Source organism: Cricetulus griseus (genome assembly GCF_003668045.3).
Source record: "Cricetulus griseus strain 17A/GY chromosome 1 unlocalized genomic scaffold, alternate assembly CriGri-PICRH-1.0 chr1_0, whole genome shotgun sequence".
NCBI classification, from domain to species: Eukaryota; Metazoa; Chordata; class Mammalia; order Rodentia; family Cricetidae; genus Cricetulus; species Cricetulus griseus.
Genome location: NW_023276806.1, coordinates 211,567,194 through 211,587,818, shown reverse-complemented (window position 1 = coordinate 211,587,818; position 20,625 = coordinate 211,567,194). Strand labels below are relative to the sequence as shown.

At 36.4% G+C, this 20,625-nt stretch overlaps 1 protein-coding gene across 2 annotated transcripts in view; it reads right to left on the bottom strand.

Annotated features, from left to right (window-relative positions):
- Window positions 1–1,647: 1,647 nt before the first annotated feature.
- Window positions 1,648–20,625, bottom strand: part of Ppp1r3a (protein phosphatase 1 regulatory subunit 3A) — a 39,949-nt gene continuing 20,971 nt past the window's right edge. The window contains exons 2-4 of one of the 2 annotated variants that reach the window (XM_027389930.2): window positions 6,114–6,175; window positions 5,895–6,019; window positions 1,648–3,987 (exon numbers count right to left, since the gene is read on the bottom strand). In XM_027389930.2, the coding sequence (XP_027245731.1) occupies window positions 1,648–3,987; window positions 5,895–6,019; window positions 6,114–6,175 (2,527 nt within the window). The remainder of the gene's footprint in view (window positions 3,988–5,894; window positions 6,020–6,113; window positions 6,176–20,625) is intronic. The other variant, XM_035450659.1, reaches the window with a different exon arrangement.

The following is a 20,625-nucleotide window of genomic DNA, read 5'->3' as shown; positions in this document are numbered from 1 at the left end:
ATTAAGCAAATCACTAAGTATCAGATAAAAGTCTTTTAAAATATTTTTATTATTTTCTCATAAATGCATATTACTAAGATATATGAGATGACATGTAAGTTTATGATTATAAGTAAAAATATTATACTGTTTTCAATTAAATATTCCCTGAAAGAAATTCCCATCAAAGATGACCATTCAAATAAAGGGATCTATATATTCAGTGTATTAAAGGACTGCCATAGAATAGAGCACACAGGGCCTTATGTATTACAGTCATCCAAAAAGTTGCTAAAGTAAATTGTATGTGAATCTTCACAGTATTACCACCTAACCAAAAAATTCTATTATTTCACTCTTTTACCCATAGTTACAGTAGTCAAAATCACTGCTATATTGGATGCTCGCATATTTTCCAGTGTGCCTCCAACTCTACCTATTTTTCTTACTTTCAGTTTTGAGTCATCAGCTCACTACCTAAAGATCATACAATGAGTATCACCCAAGTCAAGGTGTTTGTTCTGCAAGTGTATGTTGGAATATCTCCTCACTATGAGAAAATATTAACAAATGAATTAAAAGCAAAATATCTATCCAGAAGAGTAACCATTCTACTATCAATTTTATTGTCATTTAAGGCCTTATACTCTATTAGCAGTGGTTCTCAATCTTCCTAACACTGCGACCTTGAGTACAGATTGTCATGTGGTAACCCCCAACCATAAGACTATTTCGTTGCTACTCTTATGAATCATATGTAAATATCTGTCATGCAGGATATCTGATCCCAACAGACTCACCACCTACAGGTTGAGAGTTGCTGATCTCTAGCTCCTGAGTTGTCCTAAAACAAGACCTACAGAAGGTTTTCATGTCTGGACACCACTTAACATTGAAATTGTTCAGCCATGTTACAGTTTACCTTTTCAATTGAAAACCATTGCATAAAATGAGATGCCCGCAAAATTTGTAGAGTTGCATGAATATGTCTAATTTGTAACAGAAGTATTGGTCAATTTTGGTTTATAAACACCCTGACATTATAGGTGTAAAGAGATACAAGGGTGTGAATATGAGTTATAATGTGAATGTGCATAATATATGTCTCCATGTTATGATAACATACATGGACATTTTTTCTTGGTATAAAATAGAAATATCAGTATTTGATCTATAAATATGTGCTGATAAATAACACAGTGCTACATGAAAATTTCATGGTTAATTCTATGGGCTAAAAGAAAAAAAATTCTCTGCTATTGTCCGTGTTTTATCTATTTTTAAAACCATAGGGAAAAAATTTCAGGGAAAAAATATACAAAGCTTTACTGTGAAAGAAATGAATGCAAGAAATAGCACTTTAAGCACTGAAGAGACATGAAGCATTTCGACTTCACAGCCTGCTAAAGAGCAACAGCTGTACCTAATTTCAACTTGACGTGCTTCAGATCTCATATTCATATAGGTATTTAATGATCCAAGCATAATGGTCCTATATAGAATAATTACTTATATGAAGGAGCAAACGTCATATGCATTCCTTTTAAAATGTTCCTTCAAGAGAAAAACTGTGCTGACTCTTCGAACAATGAATAGTCTTTCTTGCCAATCCAAATGTTTGGGACTAAATAGCTTATCTTTCAAGAGAGAATAGTCATTTTACCAACCTCACTTCTTTTTGACAGACTCTTTGTGCCTCCCCCCTTCCCAGTATAACCAATACAGGGAAAAAAGGTAGAATGCCAAGCCTACCATTAAGTCATAGTAGTAGATAGTTGCAAGAAAGATCAGAAACAAAAGGAAATAGGGTAGTTTAGAATTGACATATGTGGAAAGCAGAGACTCCCTGCCCTGAGCTTGGGCTTCCTGGGGAGGGAGAGTAGCAGAAGGGGGGCTCTCTGATCCTGTGTCATCCAAATAGCGTTGTGACTGTTCAAAATGAATCAGTCCTTCAATGTCAGACTTTGCCTCCTCCAGATTCTCAAGAGGTTCACTGACTAAAATAATTGGGCCTTGCGATTTTTGCATACTTTTACCTTCCTTTTGTTGGAGAATCGGACCCACAGGTCTTTCTCTTCCATTGCCTGATTCCGTTATTTCCAAAGTTTTGGAAACATCATCAGGTTTGGACATGGCATGGCCCAGGGTCTCACTTTCTGGGCAGCAAGTATATTCTGATTTGGTAAGAATAGACCGGAGTGTTGTGCTAGTACCTGCATTGTCTTCAGCAAATAGCCATCCAGAAGTGGGTTCTGAATTTTTAGATTGGCATCTGTAAACTTGAGGGCTGCCCTGAGATGTGCTGGAAGCATCTGAGTTAAATTCAGGATGAACAGCATCAAAGTCTGTTCTCCTCGATAATTCTTCAAGCAGCTCATGATCTTTATTTTCTGGGAATATTGCTTTGTCTGTTGGTAACACTCCCAAATGTAAATCCAGCTTTGACGTAGCTTTATGATTGCCTGTAATGACCTCTGAAGATTTGTCTGTAGATGTTACAATTCCAATTCCACATTTCTCCTTGTCATGTGTCTTCCTAGGATAGCATGTAGATGTGGTTGCCTCCTTCTCCATTTCCTCTACGTGCACATCACAAACAGCTAAATGTGACTCCCTTTCAAAATCATTGTCATGAATTACACCTGCTGTATCTCCATGACAAAGGGTATAATGTGAGTCATCCTTCCTCCCTTCATGTGGATCAAACGCTGTTTCTTTTACCTCGATGGGCCTGTCACTTCTTGCTGTCTCTTGGGGTAGCTTAGCAATTATTGTGTTTCCTCTAGCAGACATGCTTTCTGGAGTCCTTTCTAATGTTGTCTTAATTATATAAGCTGTAACTGCTTGTGCTTTCTCAGTAATACCATGATCAGCTAGAGAAGACAGTTCATAGCATTCTGTCTCTTGGCAGGTAAACAACGGTTCTGTAGGAGTAGCTTTCAGACTTCTCTTGTTATCTCTTTTTTCCCACATGTCTTTACACTCTGCTTGTTCTTTGATCTGCTTGGCTGTGTTTGTTTCAATCCCTCTTGTTTCTGGCTGACTTTCCAGAACATTCCAATTTTTTTTATACTGCGTATTCATATTCTGATCTTCAGGATTACTAGGATCTGATTTTTCCCTTGCAGCTTGTAAAAGATAACTGCCTGTCAGAACATTACCATTTCTTGGTGAACCAAGATGAGTAGCTATTGGTTCTAAAGTTGTACCCTTGCCAGTTTCTCTCCAATTCACTTTTGTCTTTGTTGAAGGAGAGAGATCTACTCTTGCTCTCCAGGTAGTAGTTGTAGTGTCTTTGCTTAGTAGAGTGGTCAAGTCTTCATTACTAGCTTTTGTTCCTTCAATGCTTATTTCTGGGTGCCCCATTTGTCTCTCTTGGTTGTGGAATACCGATTGAAAATTCTTTCTTTGATTTTCATTAACACCTAAGCATGTGTTTTCTTCCTCTTCATCATTGCCCTTGGTATAGTCATCTTTGGGAGATGCATTTGATTCTTCCAGGTTTGTGGATGCCTCTAAATAGAAATCACTTCTTGAATATTTGTGATCTTTTATTCCAGTCTTCTTGACTCCAGTCTCATTGTTCTTGTTAAGACCATCTGTCATTAGGTGGTCATAGGATGAGCATGCTATTTGCACTTTGTCACTTCCATGGGCAGGGTTGGCATTATCATCTAGGACTTCTTGGCTGCAGAGGTTCTGTTGCATTAATTCATCAGCACTAGAATCTCCCAGTAATTGCTCCATTTCTCCCGCATGTGACATAATCTCCTCTGAAGGTGGATGGCCATATTCATTTCCTGGAGAATAGTTTCTGCTATGGTAGGAATCTTTCTTTAAGGAGATTTCTTCTGGCAAACTCGGAGACAATTGCCTTCTGAACAAGCCAGTATGAATTTCATGATATTCTTGCTTCTTCTCTGACCCCTCAGCTTTATTTGTCCAATTGACTGAATCTGTTGAAAATGTATTCTTCTCATCCCGAGAAATTATTAGCGGTGGGTGTATCTTATGGAATAAAAACAAACAACAATATGACTTTTAAAATATATGAAAAGTGAATTAGATTTTATTACCTCAGGTAATTATCTGGTAAATCTCCTTGGCTCAATTCATTTGTGGATTTCACACAAACTCTGGAAGTTGTATGTTTGGGGCAAGATCTTTGTAAGGTATGACTTGGGAATGAGATCAGTGGGAAAGGGGCTCAAATTAATCACTCTCCTTCTCAGCTTCCAAATATCACATTGTATTATTCAACCAATCTTGCTTGTCATTGCACTTTTTCCTCGCTTAGGATATACACATTGATAGCTCCATGCTAATCAATTAGAGAAAAGCTTCCTGGATGCCCCTTGCCACATTTATATGTGCTGTAGGTGCCCCCATTACAGTTTCTCTTATTAATATGTTTTCTGCAAAGCCTCTGCAAACTATTAATAGCAAAACGTCACTCAAAGAAAAGTGAGGGAGTTAATGTCTCTGCAAATTCTGTTTTAATGACCCTCTGCCAACTGGTACTCAAATGTATTTGAGCTCTTCAGTGATGCCAACTGTCAGGATTTAACAGTGAGATGCCTGTGTTTTTTTTTTCCTCCTCATAACTGACATTTGCATGATCTCAATAATTATATGCAAATCTTACGTTTTCCCCTTCTTCTCACATAAGGCTCATGTTACTTGTCAACTGCACAGCTGTCTTATAAGCCAATGCCTGTGGGTTCCACAGATTTGGTTGTATTTCCATCTATTACGGAGCTCCATTGTTTTATGCAGTCACGTCAGCATGGAGCAAATTAGCATCTAAATTCCAGCTCCCCGTTCATTTATTGGGTGTACACCCTCACTAACTTCTAAACAAACTTTTATATTTGAGGCTGCCCATGGTAATGAGGTATATTGGAAAAGTATGTGATTTTCCAGGGGCCTTTCATTATATTCTCTGGTTTGAAAAAAAAAAAGGTGATGTTAACTTTCAGCTGGTAAGAATTCTCACAATTGGTGACAACTTTGTAGTGCCTTAATGTCGGAGCACAGTCAATTGCATACTTTAGTGGTGCGGTTGCCATATCACCATTGCAGAGGTGAAATGTGTGGGGAAAGAGAAGAGTTCTAGCTCTTTTGGGCTTCAGCACTGACACTTGAAGAGGCAAATGTCATTTTAATCTAAGGTGATTATGAATCCATGTAACTGCATGCTATGAGCTCCAGCTGAATACAATAAAGGATAAATTGCAGTATGTGACTCATTTAGTTCTACATCTCACTGTGTGTTAAAAGTTCGAACTAAACAATCTCTTCCAAATTTCAGAACAGACTTGATGTTCACCAAGGGTGAAATTTGTGCTAACAAATATTAAACTAAATTGTACAGTACCAAGTTTGTTTCTGCTTTAAAATTATGTAGCACTGGTTATTTTCTTCCTCCTTGATAATTTAATATTTTACCATGATAAGGAATTTGGGGACTCTTACTTGGGCAGAAATAGTAAAGCAAAAGACTGCTAAACATAAGAATTATAGGCTTATCAGTTGGGTCGGGCCTTAACCATTTTCTATTCCAGCCCTCTTATTTTACAGAGAAGTTTATGCTAAACGTACACTGGTTACAAAGATTAGAAGTGCACATCAGGATAGGGCCTCTTGCTTCTAATTCCCACAAACTATTACTCAGAGCCAGTGGCAAAGCAATAGGAAATGAATGTCATTAATTTAACACTGTGGAGAGCAGAAGCAACACACTGAAATCAAAGTGCCTTGTTGCTCTAGCTGGATAGAGATGCTGGGACAGAATAGGCTATGCTTTCACATTTGCAAATTATATTAGTGGAGGCCATTGAAAGGCAGGAATTGCAGCATCTTTGAAGCATAAATAGATTGATCTTCTCTAATACCGTGGCAACCAGAACACTTACCATCAAATCTAATTCTTTTTCATTATGTCCGTCATGCTCCCTGTTGATATCTTCTACATTTTGATGACTGGCTCCCAAGTCATCCTTATCCTCATGAGAACAAATGATTGTTGGGACATAGGCATCTGAAAGGATAATACGATTGGTTTTTATTGTAAGATTGCTTTCATTGTAGACTTTAACAAAAATAGATCTTGTTTAATTTTATGTAAATGTTACCTGTGAACTTGAATGTCTCAAGCTTATTTTCTTCAGATGTTAGCGATGATTCTTCTTTACTGCTAGAATTTACAAAAACAGATATTTGTTCTGGAATTACATCTTTTCAAGTGTCTTTAATGGAAAATTAACAGTAAGATAAATATTGTTTAGGTAACCTTTCATATTTTTGTATTACTGTGTGTCATTTTAAATAAAACTTAAAAGTTTAACTTTTTAATAAATCTTTTAGGATGATGTGGTAATAAATACCAATTCTAGAAAATCTTAAATAATCTATGCAATAACGTATTTCTAAATGAGATTTTGTTGTGCTTATTAAAACATACCCAGATTGAAACTGTAAGCAAATGTGTACTGCTCATTATATATTTTTAACATTTCAAATTGAGTGTATTTTCCTTTTGGATTAAATTACAACAGTTTATGAACTAATCTTCCATTGCTATTACATAATTGTTTTCTGACTTTTCAATAATTATGCTTTGTATCCTGTTTATCTTTTATTTTTATTTTTATAACAATGACTCTCTCTCCTAAGAAAATGAAAACAAAATAAAACAAGCTTACTAAAACCTGAAATTTATGCTCAAAATTTTCATGCATGAATTGACACTAGCCAGTTTTAAAATGGAGATTTCAGAGTATTCATACACAAACATGTAACTTTAAAGTCATTCAGGTTGTATTGCTTTTTCTAGCATTTTCTGCATTCTGATTAGAAATGGAAAATACTTTTCCCTGCAAATGTCAGTAGGCCATTTAGTGAGATCATTATCATTATATTTGTTTGTGATACAAGAAAATTGAAAGTGTCACTTGATATACTTGTATACTAGAGTCCCATCTATTTGCACTGAAACTTTTGATACAAATCCAGCATGGCTAATTTTATCTCTACAAAACATATGAGATTTATAAACTTTTCCATCCTGATTATGTAAGAAGGTAACTTAGTTTTGCACCTTTACTGAAAAGAACCGTAGTGGGAAGACAAAAAAATCTAATGTTGCAGTACATAAAAAATTCTTAGACTATAGAATTTGTAGTACCGATACTGAATTAATTTAAACGTATAATGTTTAACAAGATCCAAAGCTATACAATCATTTTATTTTTTTGTGAAATTCATCTACAAACCAATATGTTTTGCTTCTCTGAGTGTAATCTATCAGTCTTAATAACATGTAAGCCTGAAATATGTCCACCACCTCTGGCTCTTAAAAGCTATCTACCGCCCTCTGGAGCAAAGCTCTCTGAGTCTTAGGGAAAGGGAAATGATATAGACATCCTATTAGTCCTGAAAACCATGCGGTTTCTTGTTCTTTATGCTTTGACCAGTTGTGAGTCTCTGTGGTAATTGCCGTCTAACACACAAAGAAGCTTCTCAGATGAGAGGTGACACACATTGACCTATGGGAATAGTAATAAGTTATCAGTTGTGAGTGGCTCCAAGAGAACTGTTTTAGGGACACAGCAGGGCAGCTGCACATATGCACTTACAGGGATCATGATAACATCAACAAGATCTGTGCAAACTCATGGCAGACAATCCCATCAGAAAGTGGGAGGTGGACATGAAGTCCACCACAAGCCGAAGAGTCATTGGCATTTGATAGCTACTGAGTAAAGAAAAGTCAGTCGTCTTTGATGGTTTACTCTCTGGTAAGTCAACCACACTCCAGGGAAGACCCTAGAGCTAAGATCAATCAATCAAAACAAAACATTGGACACATGAGTTTCTAAAGGGAGACAGACAGACAGACAGATAGATGAAGAGAGAGAGTAAGCATGGAGTTGGGTGGATAGAGAAGAGGGGATGGATATGGGAGTAATTTAGAAGGAGGTTGAATATGATTAAAGCACATTGTATGAAATTTTCAAAGGACTAATAAAATTTTTCAAAGAATGCATAAACTATTAAAACATCGTTTAGCTATTCCTGTTTTATACTTGTTTCTAATTAGAATTAGGAACTATTAGAATTTTATTTGTAGAGAGAAGATATTTACCACTAAACAATGTTTTATTTTTATGCCAAAATACCATCCCTGATTTTTTTTTAATAAATTTTAATTGCTTCATTAAAGAATGGTTGTTTAGAAAGGACAAGAATTTTACTTTTAAAAACTCATTCCAGAGACAACTGATTAAGGATGAAACCACCTTATTATTGTGATTGAATCTTATCAAAACTTGGAAATTCAGGAATATAAAGGAAAAGTTTATAGTCAAGGATAAATGCAAGGTATAAAATTATATACAATGAAACATAAATATTATAAAGAACAAATATAGAAAACCATAGAAATAAAAAATTTCTAAAAGTAAAATATGATAAAATATACAAATAAATATTAAAGAAATGGCATATACTATGTTCATAGATAGTAATGAGATATTATGAAGGTATAAATTCTCTCCAAAACTGACATATAGATTCAACAAATCATAGTCAAAATTATAAAACCAGTTGTCATAGAGTTGCTGTGGACATATGAGTCTACAGAGAAGAGCAAAGGGATGGCAGCTCTGCAGCTGTGGGAAACACAGGGAAAACCTGGTTTACCTAATTTTAAGAGTTCTTATGCAGTCTGAACTTTGAAGACAAAGTGTGGCCAAATCTGCAAATCAACTGAGGTTTAGTGGGAAGAAGGCACTAGTATGTCAGAAAATAGGAAGAAATTGGGGTCTCCAGAAATGAAGACAGGGGCATGGCTATACTTAGGGAAAATAATGGCAATAGATCATGTGCCAAATGCAGGTGGACTAAATTCTTAACATGTCAACAGCTTTAGAATTTCTATGAGAAAATATATATATGAATATATACAGCAGGAAGTATCTTTTAAATAATGCAAAAAGACAATGTACAGTAAAAAACTTAGCTTGATTCTATTAAAATTTAAACATTATTTAGAACTTATTTTTATTCTATGTGTATGTTTTGCTACATGTATGTCTGTGAACTGTTTGTCCACAATGTCAATGGAAACCAAAAAAGAAGCTTTGGTCCCCTGGAACTGGAGTTACAGGTAATCATGAGCCAACACGTGGTTTCAGGGCTCTATACCCAGATTCTCTGAAACAGCAGCAAATGCTGCTAATCATTAAGCCATCCATCAAGCCCCACTATTACTGTTAAACCTTTGTTCATTGAAAGACATCATAAAGGAGGGAGGGGCTAAGAGTTGACTGAGTGGTTAAGAGTACTTTTCATTTTTCCAGAGGACCCAGCTTTTATTTCCAGCATTCACACTATACTCACAACTAAGAACTCCAGTTCCAGGGGATCTCTGAGGGTACCAGGCATGCATGTGTTTTATAGACATACATGCACACAAAATAACTCACACATATAGAATAAAACAAAATAAACTTTTAAAAGACCTTGTAAAGTGAAAGAAAGATTAAACTTGGGGATAAGATGCTTGCATTACATTAAAAAAACACACAATCAAGAAACTGCAAACAAAAGAAAATACAACTTCAAACCAATAAATTTGAAACTTATCTTGTTAACAAAGAGGAAGTATTCAGAAAACAGAGCACACATGTCCATATAAAGGGATAGCCAGCATTGTTAGGGAGCAGAAATGAAAACCAGCCAAGGAGGTAGCATTTGATACCCATTGAACACAATAAAGTAAAAGTGTATCAGTCCAGAGAGTGGAATGTGAACTGGAGACACAGGATTTTTTACACATAACTGGTGGGAAAATGATTAGTGAAAGCCATTTTGAAAATCAATTTAACACCACTTAAAATATTTAACATTTGTATACTCCAGCACCACTACACCCATTCCTTGGTATACACTCATGACTACTCTACGTGCCATCTGAGATAATTACATTCATACTTGGAATGGCATTGGTGTACAGTTGTCAGTTTTGAATGAACATAAATGCACATTCACAGAAGACTAAATAGAAAACTACAGAGTATCCTAAAATGTATATCATATAAAATTAAAATTAAAAAAAACATATAAACATGCAGTAATGCAAACCTACCTTAGCAATGCAGCATTAAATGAGAAACCTGGAATGATTATTTGAAGGACTTTTTTCCAAAAGTCTAAAGATAACTAACATGATTCTACATGGTTACCAAGGAAGACAAAGCTATAAAAAAATAATTGTACCCAAAAGAAATCTAGATTTTCAGGATTATAGTTACTTTAGGTAAAGCAATTTACAAGGAAGGAATCAGTACATGTGATGACCAAAAATCCGTCATTGTTTTGCATAGAGTTAATACATCATTTAAGCAATTCAAGCCTCATTTCAGATATCTTATGAGAAGAAGTGGCTTGCTCTTTGCCATATATCATAGGATAAGTGTAAATGAAACACCACTCTTAAATTTAAAGCAATCTTATATGACCAATTACATATAAAGAGTTTAATTAAACAGGTTTGCAATTTGAAAACAGAGATGAAGACTCTATCGGTTATCAATAGCAGGACTCACCTACAACAGTACCTCTGAGTATGACATAAGTAAAGCCATCTTTTACTAGATCACAGACCCCTTTTGTGTTCCTGAGAACTTTTTGATCAAAAGATTTTCTTTCTATCTTTTCTTATGTATGCATGTATTTATTTATTTATTTATTCATTTATTTATTTGTATATCTGGTTATTGACACTCTGCCTGATACTTTCTATCTCTTGCCAGAATTTTAATAACATCATCCATCTTTACACAAAATTTAATCAGAGAAAAACAGCATGTGTTTTCTATGTATATTCTTTTTTTTTTTTTTTTTTGGTTTTTTTGAGACAGGGTTTCTCTGTGGCTTTGGAGGCTGTCCTGGAACTAGGTCTTGTAGACCAGGCTGGTCTCAAACTCACAGAGATCCACCTGCCTCTGCCTCCCGAGTGCTGGGATTAAAGGCATGCTCTACTATGATCCGGCTTCTGTGTATATTCTAAGGATTAAATTATTACCATGTCCACTTCCAAAGTTTAGAATTCCCAGGTCAAATGATTAGATGTAATTGTTTTAATTTATGGTTTTCAATTTTAAAATTTGTTCAAAGCTAATTTCGGCTCTTCAGAAGAATATTTCATTTCTGGTAAATTTTGAGTCACATGTTATTGTTAACCATATTATTTAATCTGTAGGGGCCATTCATTCTTCTACATATATTTTAAATATGTATTATCAACTATAACAAACACTGAGAAATCAAAGGTTACTAGTATCTGACTCTTACCTCAAACAAGCAATGAAATAATGACAAGAATAGATAAATTAAAAAATGTAATAGTTACAATGAGATGTAAGTATTATAATAAATAATGATATATGATCTACTGCCTTGAAGATGAAAGAGTTAAAATAGAAACTCATGGGAGTAGGGGAATTTTCCACAGATTGATTCACTAAGAAGTAAGGAGTTTCTGATTTCAGAAGAATAATTGTTTAAAAAGTGGTAAAAGAGAAACAGCACAAAATACAATGCATCCAAGAGCAATAAGACTGTCAGAGAGTTTGAATTGTGTTTAAAGGCAGAACATTAAGGATGAAACTGGTATTAGTCTAAACCAGACTTGAAATGATTACTGTATGTTTCTTTGTTGTGGGAGATTTGATACCACTATGAACCCAGAGGTTGCTTTGTTTACTAGAGGAACCAACTTCTAGCTATAGTGTAGCTCAGCCCCAGCTACCTTGAACTTAACGTATCTTTAACTTAAGAGCTTACTGCTTGGATATTGTAAACAGGATTAAGTAAAATCCACCATAGGTCTAGAAGCAAAGCAAGCAACAAGTTGATGGGGAAAAGCCATAGAGAGTGTGAGGAGAAAGAGAGAGAGAGAGAGAGAGAGAGAGAGAGAGAGAGAGAGAGAGAGAGAGAGAGAGAGAGAAGTAGAAGGGAGGGACATCCTGTTGGAAAAGTTTTTGTTTGAGACAGTGTAGGAGAATGCACTCTTTCTGGGGCATATGGCAGAGAAGAAAGCAGCTTGGGTGCTTTCTCTGCCTCTTTGAGCTAACAGGATTTTTCCCCAGCATCTTGCTCCAGAGTCTTTATTGGTAAAATAGAATGGGACTTATTTAGAAGCAACATTACTGTATGAGCAGAATACGTCTACATAAATCCTATAGTTATTATTTTGTTTTCCTTTTTGCATTTTTTTTTGTTTCTTTATTTTGTTCTGTTTTGTTTCCAACTGGGTGGACTCTGGCCAGGGATGATAAATGGGAGATAGGCAAGATGAATTTATTTTTATCAATCAGCAAGCTTTATCTAACAGATTTAGATCTGCAAGGGACCTTATACTAAGATAATGTGATCCAATTATTTCAGAGAGAAAATGATGTTTCAATTCTACAAGGTTGGCAAAATTACAGAAAGCTAACTAGTGGCCAAATTTGAGATCCTTTTGTCCTGATCCCCAAGCAGGGATTCTTCTGAGAGGACCAACACCTTTGGAAGGAGCACTAATTCTTCTATTCCAATGTGTCTATCTAGTTAGTAAACTTGTACTTAGCCATTGCTAATAATGTCACTTCAAATCAGACACATGCCATCCAGGTGCTTAGTTTTCCTTCACAATGTCACTCAGTCCCTCACAGAGTGATTATTTGCTATACTTTCCAACACAAGGACCTTTAGCACTATTGTTATCACTGGTACTCTTGCTAACAGTGATGTGAGTGTGCACATGCCGATCACAATTTGCAGCACAGCAGTTGAGTCCCATCTCCCTTTCTATTAGAAATTTTGTTTTTAATATCTACTGTATTTTCTCATTAATTCATAACCTTCTTATAAGACAAATACTTGCAGTCAGTGGCATTATACTCTCTTAAACTTTAAAAATAGTCTCTCTTTATCACTAGCCCACATTCCAAGATATCTCAACAGACATTCTAAATAAGCAACTTTTATTTAAATATCTCCTCTCCAAAAATGGCCTGCCTGGGTGCCAGTGTCCACCTTCCTTCGCAACTCTACTGATTTACTAGCTGTGAGAAGGTCACCACCAAAGCAATAATTCTAGAGATTTGGTGGCTGTTGTTCTTCCATTCTTGGGGGTATGGTTTATTTTTATCACTGTCAAAACATAACTGTTGTAGGATCACGAATAATAGAGTTCTTCCTAAACTCCTGTAATGTCAATGTGCCACAATATCATATATGTCCCTCAACATATTAGAGAAACTTCTCAAAGACTTGTTCAACAAAATCAAAGTCTGATGTGATCGGAAGTCATCAAGTGTCAAGATGAGTGGCAGGACAACAGTGTTAGGAACAAAACATAACCATTCAAAAGGGGTTAAAAATGTTAAAACCTGCAGCCCATTCCTAGAAGAGTTGTGGGTATTGAATTTACTGCTCCTTCACACTGTTCCAACGTGCACAAAACTATTGAAAAATGACTAGTCTTCAAATCCTTCCTCATCATCTCTCATTTTATGCTAAAATGCAATTAATATGATACTGTAGATCATCTATGCTTGTGGTGTCATTTATGTCCTTTATGCAGTGCTCCCCAGTATTATTTCTCCTTTTGTTCCTTTAAGATATGAAGTCCCTGTGTAGCAAAGAACATAGGCTTGAACCTCCTGCCTCAGCCTAAGAAGTGCTTGGGTGGCTAGCCACCACAATCAGTTCATAAGTGGTCTTTTAAGTAAAACACTATTATGAACCTTATTCAGCCTATCTTTTTTTTTTTCGAGACAGGGTTTCTCTGTGTAGCTTTGGTGCCTATCCTGGCACTCTCTCTGGAGACCAGGCTGGCCTCGAACTCACAGAGATCTGCCTGCCTCTGCCTCCAGAGTGCTGGGATTAAAGCATGTGCCACCAACGCCTGGCTATTCAGCCTATCTTTAAACACATTTGAAAACTACATACAGCAACATTAGTATTAGGTAGATACAGATGAATATGGTAAAAATTCCCTGGGTTAAAAAATTCAGGTAATATTTCTTTCCATTAGAGGCAACCTGCATGAGTTAGTTGTGGACCCTAGGTATTGAACTAAGGCTGTCAGACTTGGTGGCAGAAACTTTATCTGCTGAGTCACCACTTTTCAACACTTTAAGGCCCTTAAATGAAACTATGATCTCTCAGCCTCATGATCCTAATGAGTTATTTTCTTATTTAGACAGCATTGAATTACTATATTCTACAGTATATTTTATATATTAGAACATTGTATTTCACCATGATACTTCAATTTAAAAACAATGTTTCTTTGTCTTTTTTAGGGAGAATAGTTTCAGTAGCAGAGAAAGAAACAACTGAAAGTCTCCCTTCCATGAGGAAAGTTATTTTTTTTCCAGAAGTTCTTCATTATTTTCTACCAAGGAAAATTACAGGTCTGAATGTGTTTGGTCATGTCAGTGAGGTGGGTACTGGTTTTTCTTAGCTCCTCCCCACAGCACATTTTATATTTTATTATTCTGTCATTGAGTCAAGCATCACACATTGACGGAAGTGAAATGCACTTTTCAAGGCACTGACTGATGAGGGTCTAGTACATCATTAAGTAGAATCTTGGAAGTTGAGATGTGGACTAAAAAAACATTGTAGGTTGCTTGGGAATGTGACTTAATTACAAGCAGAATTCATGAATTTTAAGTAGAAGACTATAGATAAACCTGGGACTTCTCTGCTACCACCTGCCAATTATATTTTATGGAGAGAAATGTAAATGTCTTTAGGTGATGGATACTAGAACAACTGAAGAATGTATATCAGCAAGTTATCTGGGAAAAAAGTATCTCAAACTTACTGCCCTAAGGTCCTCACATTATCTAAATTCTAAAAAGACATAATTACACTCATGCAGCAAATAGATGTCAAGAAACTGGTGACTGTCCAGCTAAAATCCTCCACGTCTCCAAACCCTCACTACCCATTCTTCAATATCACCACAAACTGATTGCTAAGAGCTTCCCACTATCTCTATCTTTCAAAATTTTTCAGAATGTTACTATGTGTGTTTTTTTCTGAACTAATACATTTCAACTATTATTTCCTTGAAAATTACATCTAATTTTTTGTATAAAAACTAATTTCAACAGATTTGTATCTACTGAGTGAGCCATGTTGGTCCACATTTCTAAAAACTTCTGTAAATATGCTGTTTCACCAGTGAAATCTGCAGTGTTCACGTTCATCATGTAGGTTATTTAGTTTCTTAAATGCAATGGTTTAGGGACTGAGAAATGGTTCTGTGGGCAAAGTACTCCATGGCAAGTGAGTTCAGATCTCTAACACCCAGATACACAGTCCAGTTCAGCGGTACCTGACATCTAAGTTCATGAGGGTCCTGGGAGTTGATTGCTAGCCAATGTAACCAATTGGTGAGATCCAGGCCAAATGTAAGACCCTGTCCCCCAAAATAAGGTGGAGAGACACTTAAGGAAGATACCTGATGTTGACCTCTGTCTCCACTCCTATGTACATGATGTGCTCACTCTATCCACATTACACACACACACACACACACACACACACACACACACTTACCACACATGCTCGATTTATTAGAGTGGCTTACAGGCTGTAGTCCAGTTAATTCAATGGCTGTCTACCAAAGAAAATTCTAAGAATACAGTAGTTGTTCACTCCACTTGATGTTTTAGCTGATCTTCTGGAATCCTGAAGATACAGGCTCTAATGCCAGTGAAGGATTGGATTTGACAGAGAAGATGAGGGCAAGCAAGGAAAAGGAGAGTCTTTCAGTGGGCTGCCACCAGAAGTTGTGGCCCAGATTTAAGGTGCATCTATTTCCCACAAAATATCTGCATTAAAGGTGTATGTTCCCACCTTAAAAGATCTGGATTAAAAGAGGGTATTTTAAAATTCAAACGATTTAAGAAAAAGTTCCCACATCCAACAACCTGCCTTTTAATTAACCTCAGATGTAGTCAACCATGTTGACAACCATGAATAGCCATCACCCTGAGCCCGCAGGTGTGATGCTAGAGCATCAAATTGCTGTCACCCACCTGAGAATCTAGAATAAGTCAAGTAAAATAGTTTGTTTTTCAATAAATGTATGAGAAGATAAGTTACTCAGTGTTTCTATTTTTATTTACTTATATATTAACTATGTGTATGGATGTTTTGTCTGCAGGTATGTTTGCCTGCATGTATGACTTGCATATATAAGAGACCCTGTCTCAAAAAGTCAGGTGCAGAGGCATTTAAAGAAGATACCTGATGTTGGTCTATGTCCTCCCTCCAAACCCATTCAGACTACTTGTTTTCCTGGTGCCCTTAGAAGCTGTTAGATCCTGGAGTTATGGACTGTCATTAGTTGTCATGATGATGTTGAGAGTTGAACCAGGATTTTCTGCAAGAACAGCTGAGTACTCTTAACCTCTGAGTATTCTTTCCAGCCCTAGCTCTTCAGCGCTTTTTTGATACATCATAGACTTAGTGTTTTTCTTTCTTTTAAAGAATCAACTAATATCCTTAACATAATCATTAGAATTAACAGAAAATGACGTGTACCAAGCAATTTGGAAATGTTAAGATACTAGGAATCTTGTTTATCTTCTAATTAAATGTTGAAGTTAAATATTATAAAGTCTTTCAGATCATGGGATGTCCATCCTCTTACTAAATCAACCATGTCTAGTATTTCCTGTATGTTTTTAAATTATTTCTACTATTAATCATTGTTTTAATTTAAATAAGCGTTTAGTCAAATGTATGTTATGAAGTCTGTTAGAATTCACTTCCATATTTAAGTAATTCCATTTCACAATCATACTTTCAAACCAGCTCCTCTACTTGTTCTAAACATCAGAAATTAATATATCAAGAAAGTCAGGAACCAAGTCAATTAGACTAGACAGATCATATTAAAAATCCAAAGAAAGGCTCTCTTCCCAAACTTGGTTTGTATTTCTCTGCATTTGAAAACTTTTTTAGGCAGCCCTGGTAGGTCTTGAGGCACTATTTCTAAATTTAATGCTTTTGTGAACTTAAGTCTCACATTAAAATTATCTTAATGGGCCTTTTTGTCAATTCTTCACAATAGTATTACAAAAGGAAGGGAGGAGAAGATACATTTAAAAAGCAAATGAAAAAGAACTCAATGAGAGCCTATTTAGGCTACCTGTTGATGAGCCTGTTAGAGAGTCATTAATATTCGGATCATTGACATGATAGACCATAATGACTCCTCCAGGGACATATCAGTCTATTGTGTCAGAAACTAGTTAGGGATTCATTAATGTGAAGGCTCCTGACTTCTTAATATGCAAATCTTCGATGCAAAGCAATCAGGCAGACCTCTCAAATGTCCATATTGTGTGTTACACGTTTCCTTTGCCATCCCCTCACCCACACCCTCTGTGAACTACGTTTTCCCCTTCAATCTTCTGTGACAGATTTCTTCACAAAAGCTTCTGCGCTCTAGTGGAATCTACTAGTTCCTATTCATACACCTCCTCCCTTCATTCTCCCCCACCACTCCTTTGATTTAAGCCAGGTTTAAAAAATGTACAAACCACTTGGATCATTTTGACTAAATCAGTCAAAATTTAGTATAAAGCATAATTTCATATTTTTCTTCAGTGTTTAATTGGCTTTTGGCTCACAACAGAGCAGACTGGGGAAAGCATATTTAAAAAAAAAACCATAGATTTCAAAAATGAGTAGTGTAACCAGTCATTGCATAATTTGTAGTGGGAGTTGGTGGGGGGAAATGGAGTGGAGTCAGTTAAGAGCAAGAGAACAGAGCAGACAATAGCTCAAGGAATGCAATAAACTCAAGGAAGAGTAAGTATCCACAGTAACGATCAGCACTGAACAAAGAAATGAATATAAAGCACACAGTGTCCAGCACAGCAAGCAAAACCTAAATCATTGGATTGCTTTGGCATTTTGTATATACGAAATTACACTAAAGTTACTACTGATATTCAAATGGTGTGGGGAATGCAGGGAAGGAAAGTTGCTCAGCCTTTGAGTTCTTGTACTTTTGCAATGGCACCAAGAATATATTGCTGGGATAACATTGTCTGTGGAACCCACAGAAAAGTACTGAACTGGCCTTTGTAGCTTTTTTCACACACTTCATCTGAGACCTTACATGCTGCCCATATTCGTTTTCTGGCTACTTTACAATATTAGTCTAATTTAAAATATAATATAATCTTTTAAAGTACAAACGAATGTGGATTTATTGACATATATAAGGGAAACATTTTGTTACTATTTTCTGTTAAATTTCAGGAAAGACAGACTCTTAACTTCTAACTTATAAATTCCATATGCTTTAACCTCTTATCCTGTGTCCACAGAAATTTATATTAATCTGTCACGAAATACAACATGAAACAAAGTCAGCCATATAAATTATAAATTGGGTTCTCAGTACCTTCAATAGATTTTACATCAGTTTTATTTTACTTAGGCTGTTTTTAGTAGAAAGTAATATTATTTTAACATAAGAAATATTTATTAGAACAATTATCACTAGCAGCAAATTATACTTTAGATTCTGGCTGGCATTGATTTCAAGGCTAAATGCCAGAAAACACCTAACATTGCTTATTCTGCTAAGGTTCCAGACTGGAGTATAGAAGTGCAGGTTTAGAGTTTATGTATCTGAGCATGTAGATCCAAGGGAAGAAATCTGATTAGAGGACATATCAAACACTAGTACATGATCTGTATCAACAACAACAGGTGGCTTTAGGGAAGATTAGAAGGAGCTCATAGTGTGAAGATAGGCCATCGAGTTAAACTTCAGGTCCCACTTTGAACAGTGATTTTCATTACAAAGCAATACTAAGAAAAATGAAGTGAAGAAAACTGAAACAGAATAAGTTTGGAATATGTGCAATAACAATATAGAGCTTAGGAAGACAGACTGAATTGCTAAGGAAACTTGAACCACATACCAAGATTGTTGATGTTAGCAAAGGAGCTTCTTTTCCCTGAGATGGAGTTATGTTGACAAAGGTCTCAGGTACATACTTTGGGTAGCAGTACAGAATTTGCAGTCATCCATGTGACTAAGTCTGCAAGTGGTCTTGGAAGAATTCAGTACTCATGCTGTACATTCACAAGAATGCTGGATGAAGTTCAACATGCATTCTTAACAAGAAAATTTAGCATGTGCTAGACATTAGGCTTAAAATTGAGCCACAAGCCAAGGCAGACATTGGAGTTAGTTACTATGTCTGTGTGAAGTTTACAATCTAATGAAAGAGGAACACAGACTTGTGCGTTAAAATCCTACTCAGGGTTGTGTGAGACAGCTCAGCAGATCAGAGTGCTGGCTGTGCAAGCATGATGGCCTGAGTTCAAGTCTTGCGGGGCCTACAAAAGATTCTGGTTTTCTCTGCATACCTGTAGCAGCTCCAGCACTGTGAAGAGAGCTGTGGGACTCAAGGTCTTGCTGGCTGCCTCACTAGCGCTAGTTCAAGGAAGGATTGTGTGTCAAGAGAACAAGGCAGAGAGTGACAGGTTAGGACACCTGATGCCCTCCTTGAGGCTCTACAAACGCACATGGGCCTTTTCAGCGTGCAGAACTACTATGGGCAGAAGTTAATGTGCACAGACATACACACGTGTGCGTGCACACACACACACACACACACACACACACACACACACACAGACACACACACACACATAAAAATAAAATTGACAGCATTTTGAACCACATGTGTATGTTTCATGATCCCGGTAGCATGTGGACCTACAGCTCAAGCAGCAATGTTAATAACGGCACTGCATATATGGCACATGGGGAAATAGGGTAGCTGTACAAGCAAGGATTTCCTTCAGGAAACAGTGCATCTGAGATGGGAAGGTCACTGTGATTATGCAGATGAACCAGCCTGGCAAGAGTCTATGCAGTGGAAGCCCAGAAACAAGTGGCCTTTCCCTAGGTTAAGACAAACAATACTAATGTATATAATCCTACTTCCCCTAAAAGCCCTACTCTCATGGATATCACAGCCATTCCTTTCACGTAAAATTGTTTGAAGCAGTGGGGGTATCTAAACATATAGAGACACAGAATTTCAGATATGATATTTTCAACTGAAGACAGAACCTGATTGGACATTACATAACTGATACTTTGTGACTTTGCACCTTTTTGACTACTCAGATACCTATTGGCATCTCACAAACATTTCATTCTCTAAACCGAATGTAGTTAATGTTCTCTCTCTTGTCAAGACTTCTTACTGATGAAAATCTGGTTTTAATACTTCAGTGTCTTATGAAAACAAACAAACAAAAACCCCAAACACCACTTCCTGGAAGTTCCTTTTATTTTTAAATAGAAATTCACTTCATCATGCTAGGCAATGCTCCTTTTTCCTAAAGTAAACTACAATCTACACCGCCAGAGAAGCTAGGAAGCAAGGAGGACCCTAAGAGAGACATACATGGTCCTCTGGAGTAGGGAAAAGGGACAAGATCTCCTGAGCAAATTGGAAGCATGGGGGAAGGGGAGGGGAGCTAGGAGAATGAGAAGGGGAGATGAGGAGGGGTGAGGAGGACATGAGGGAG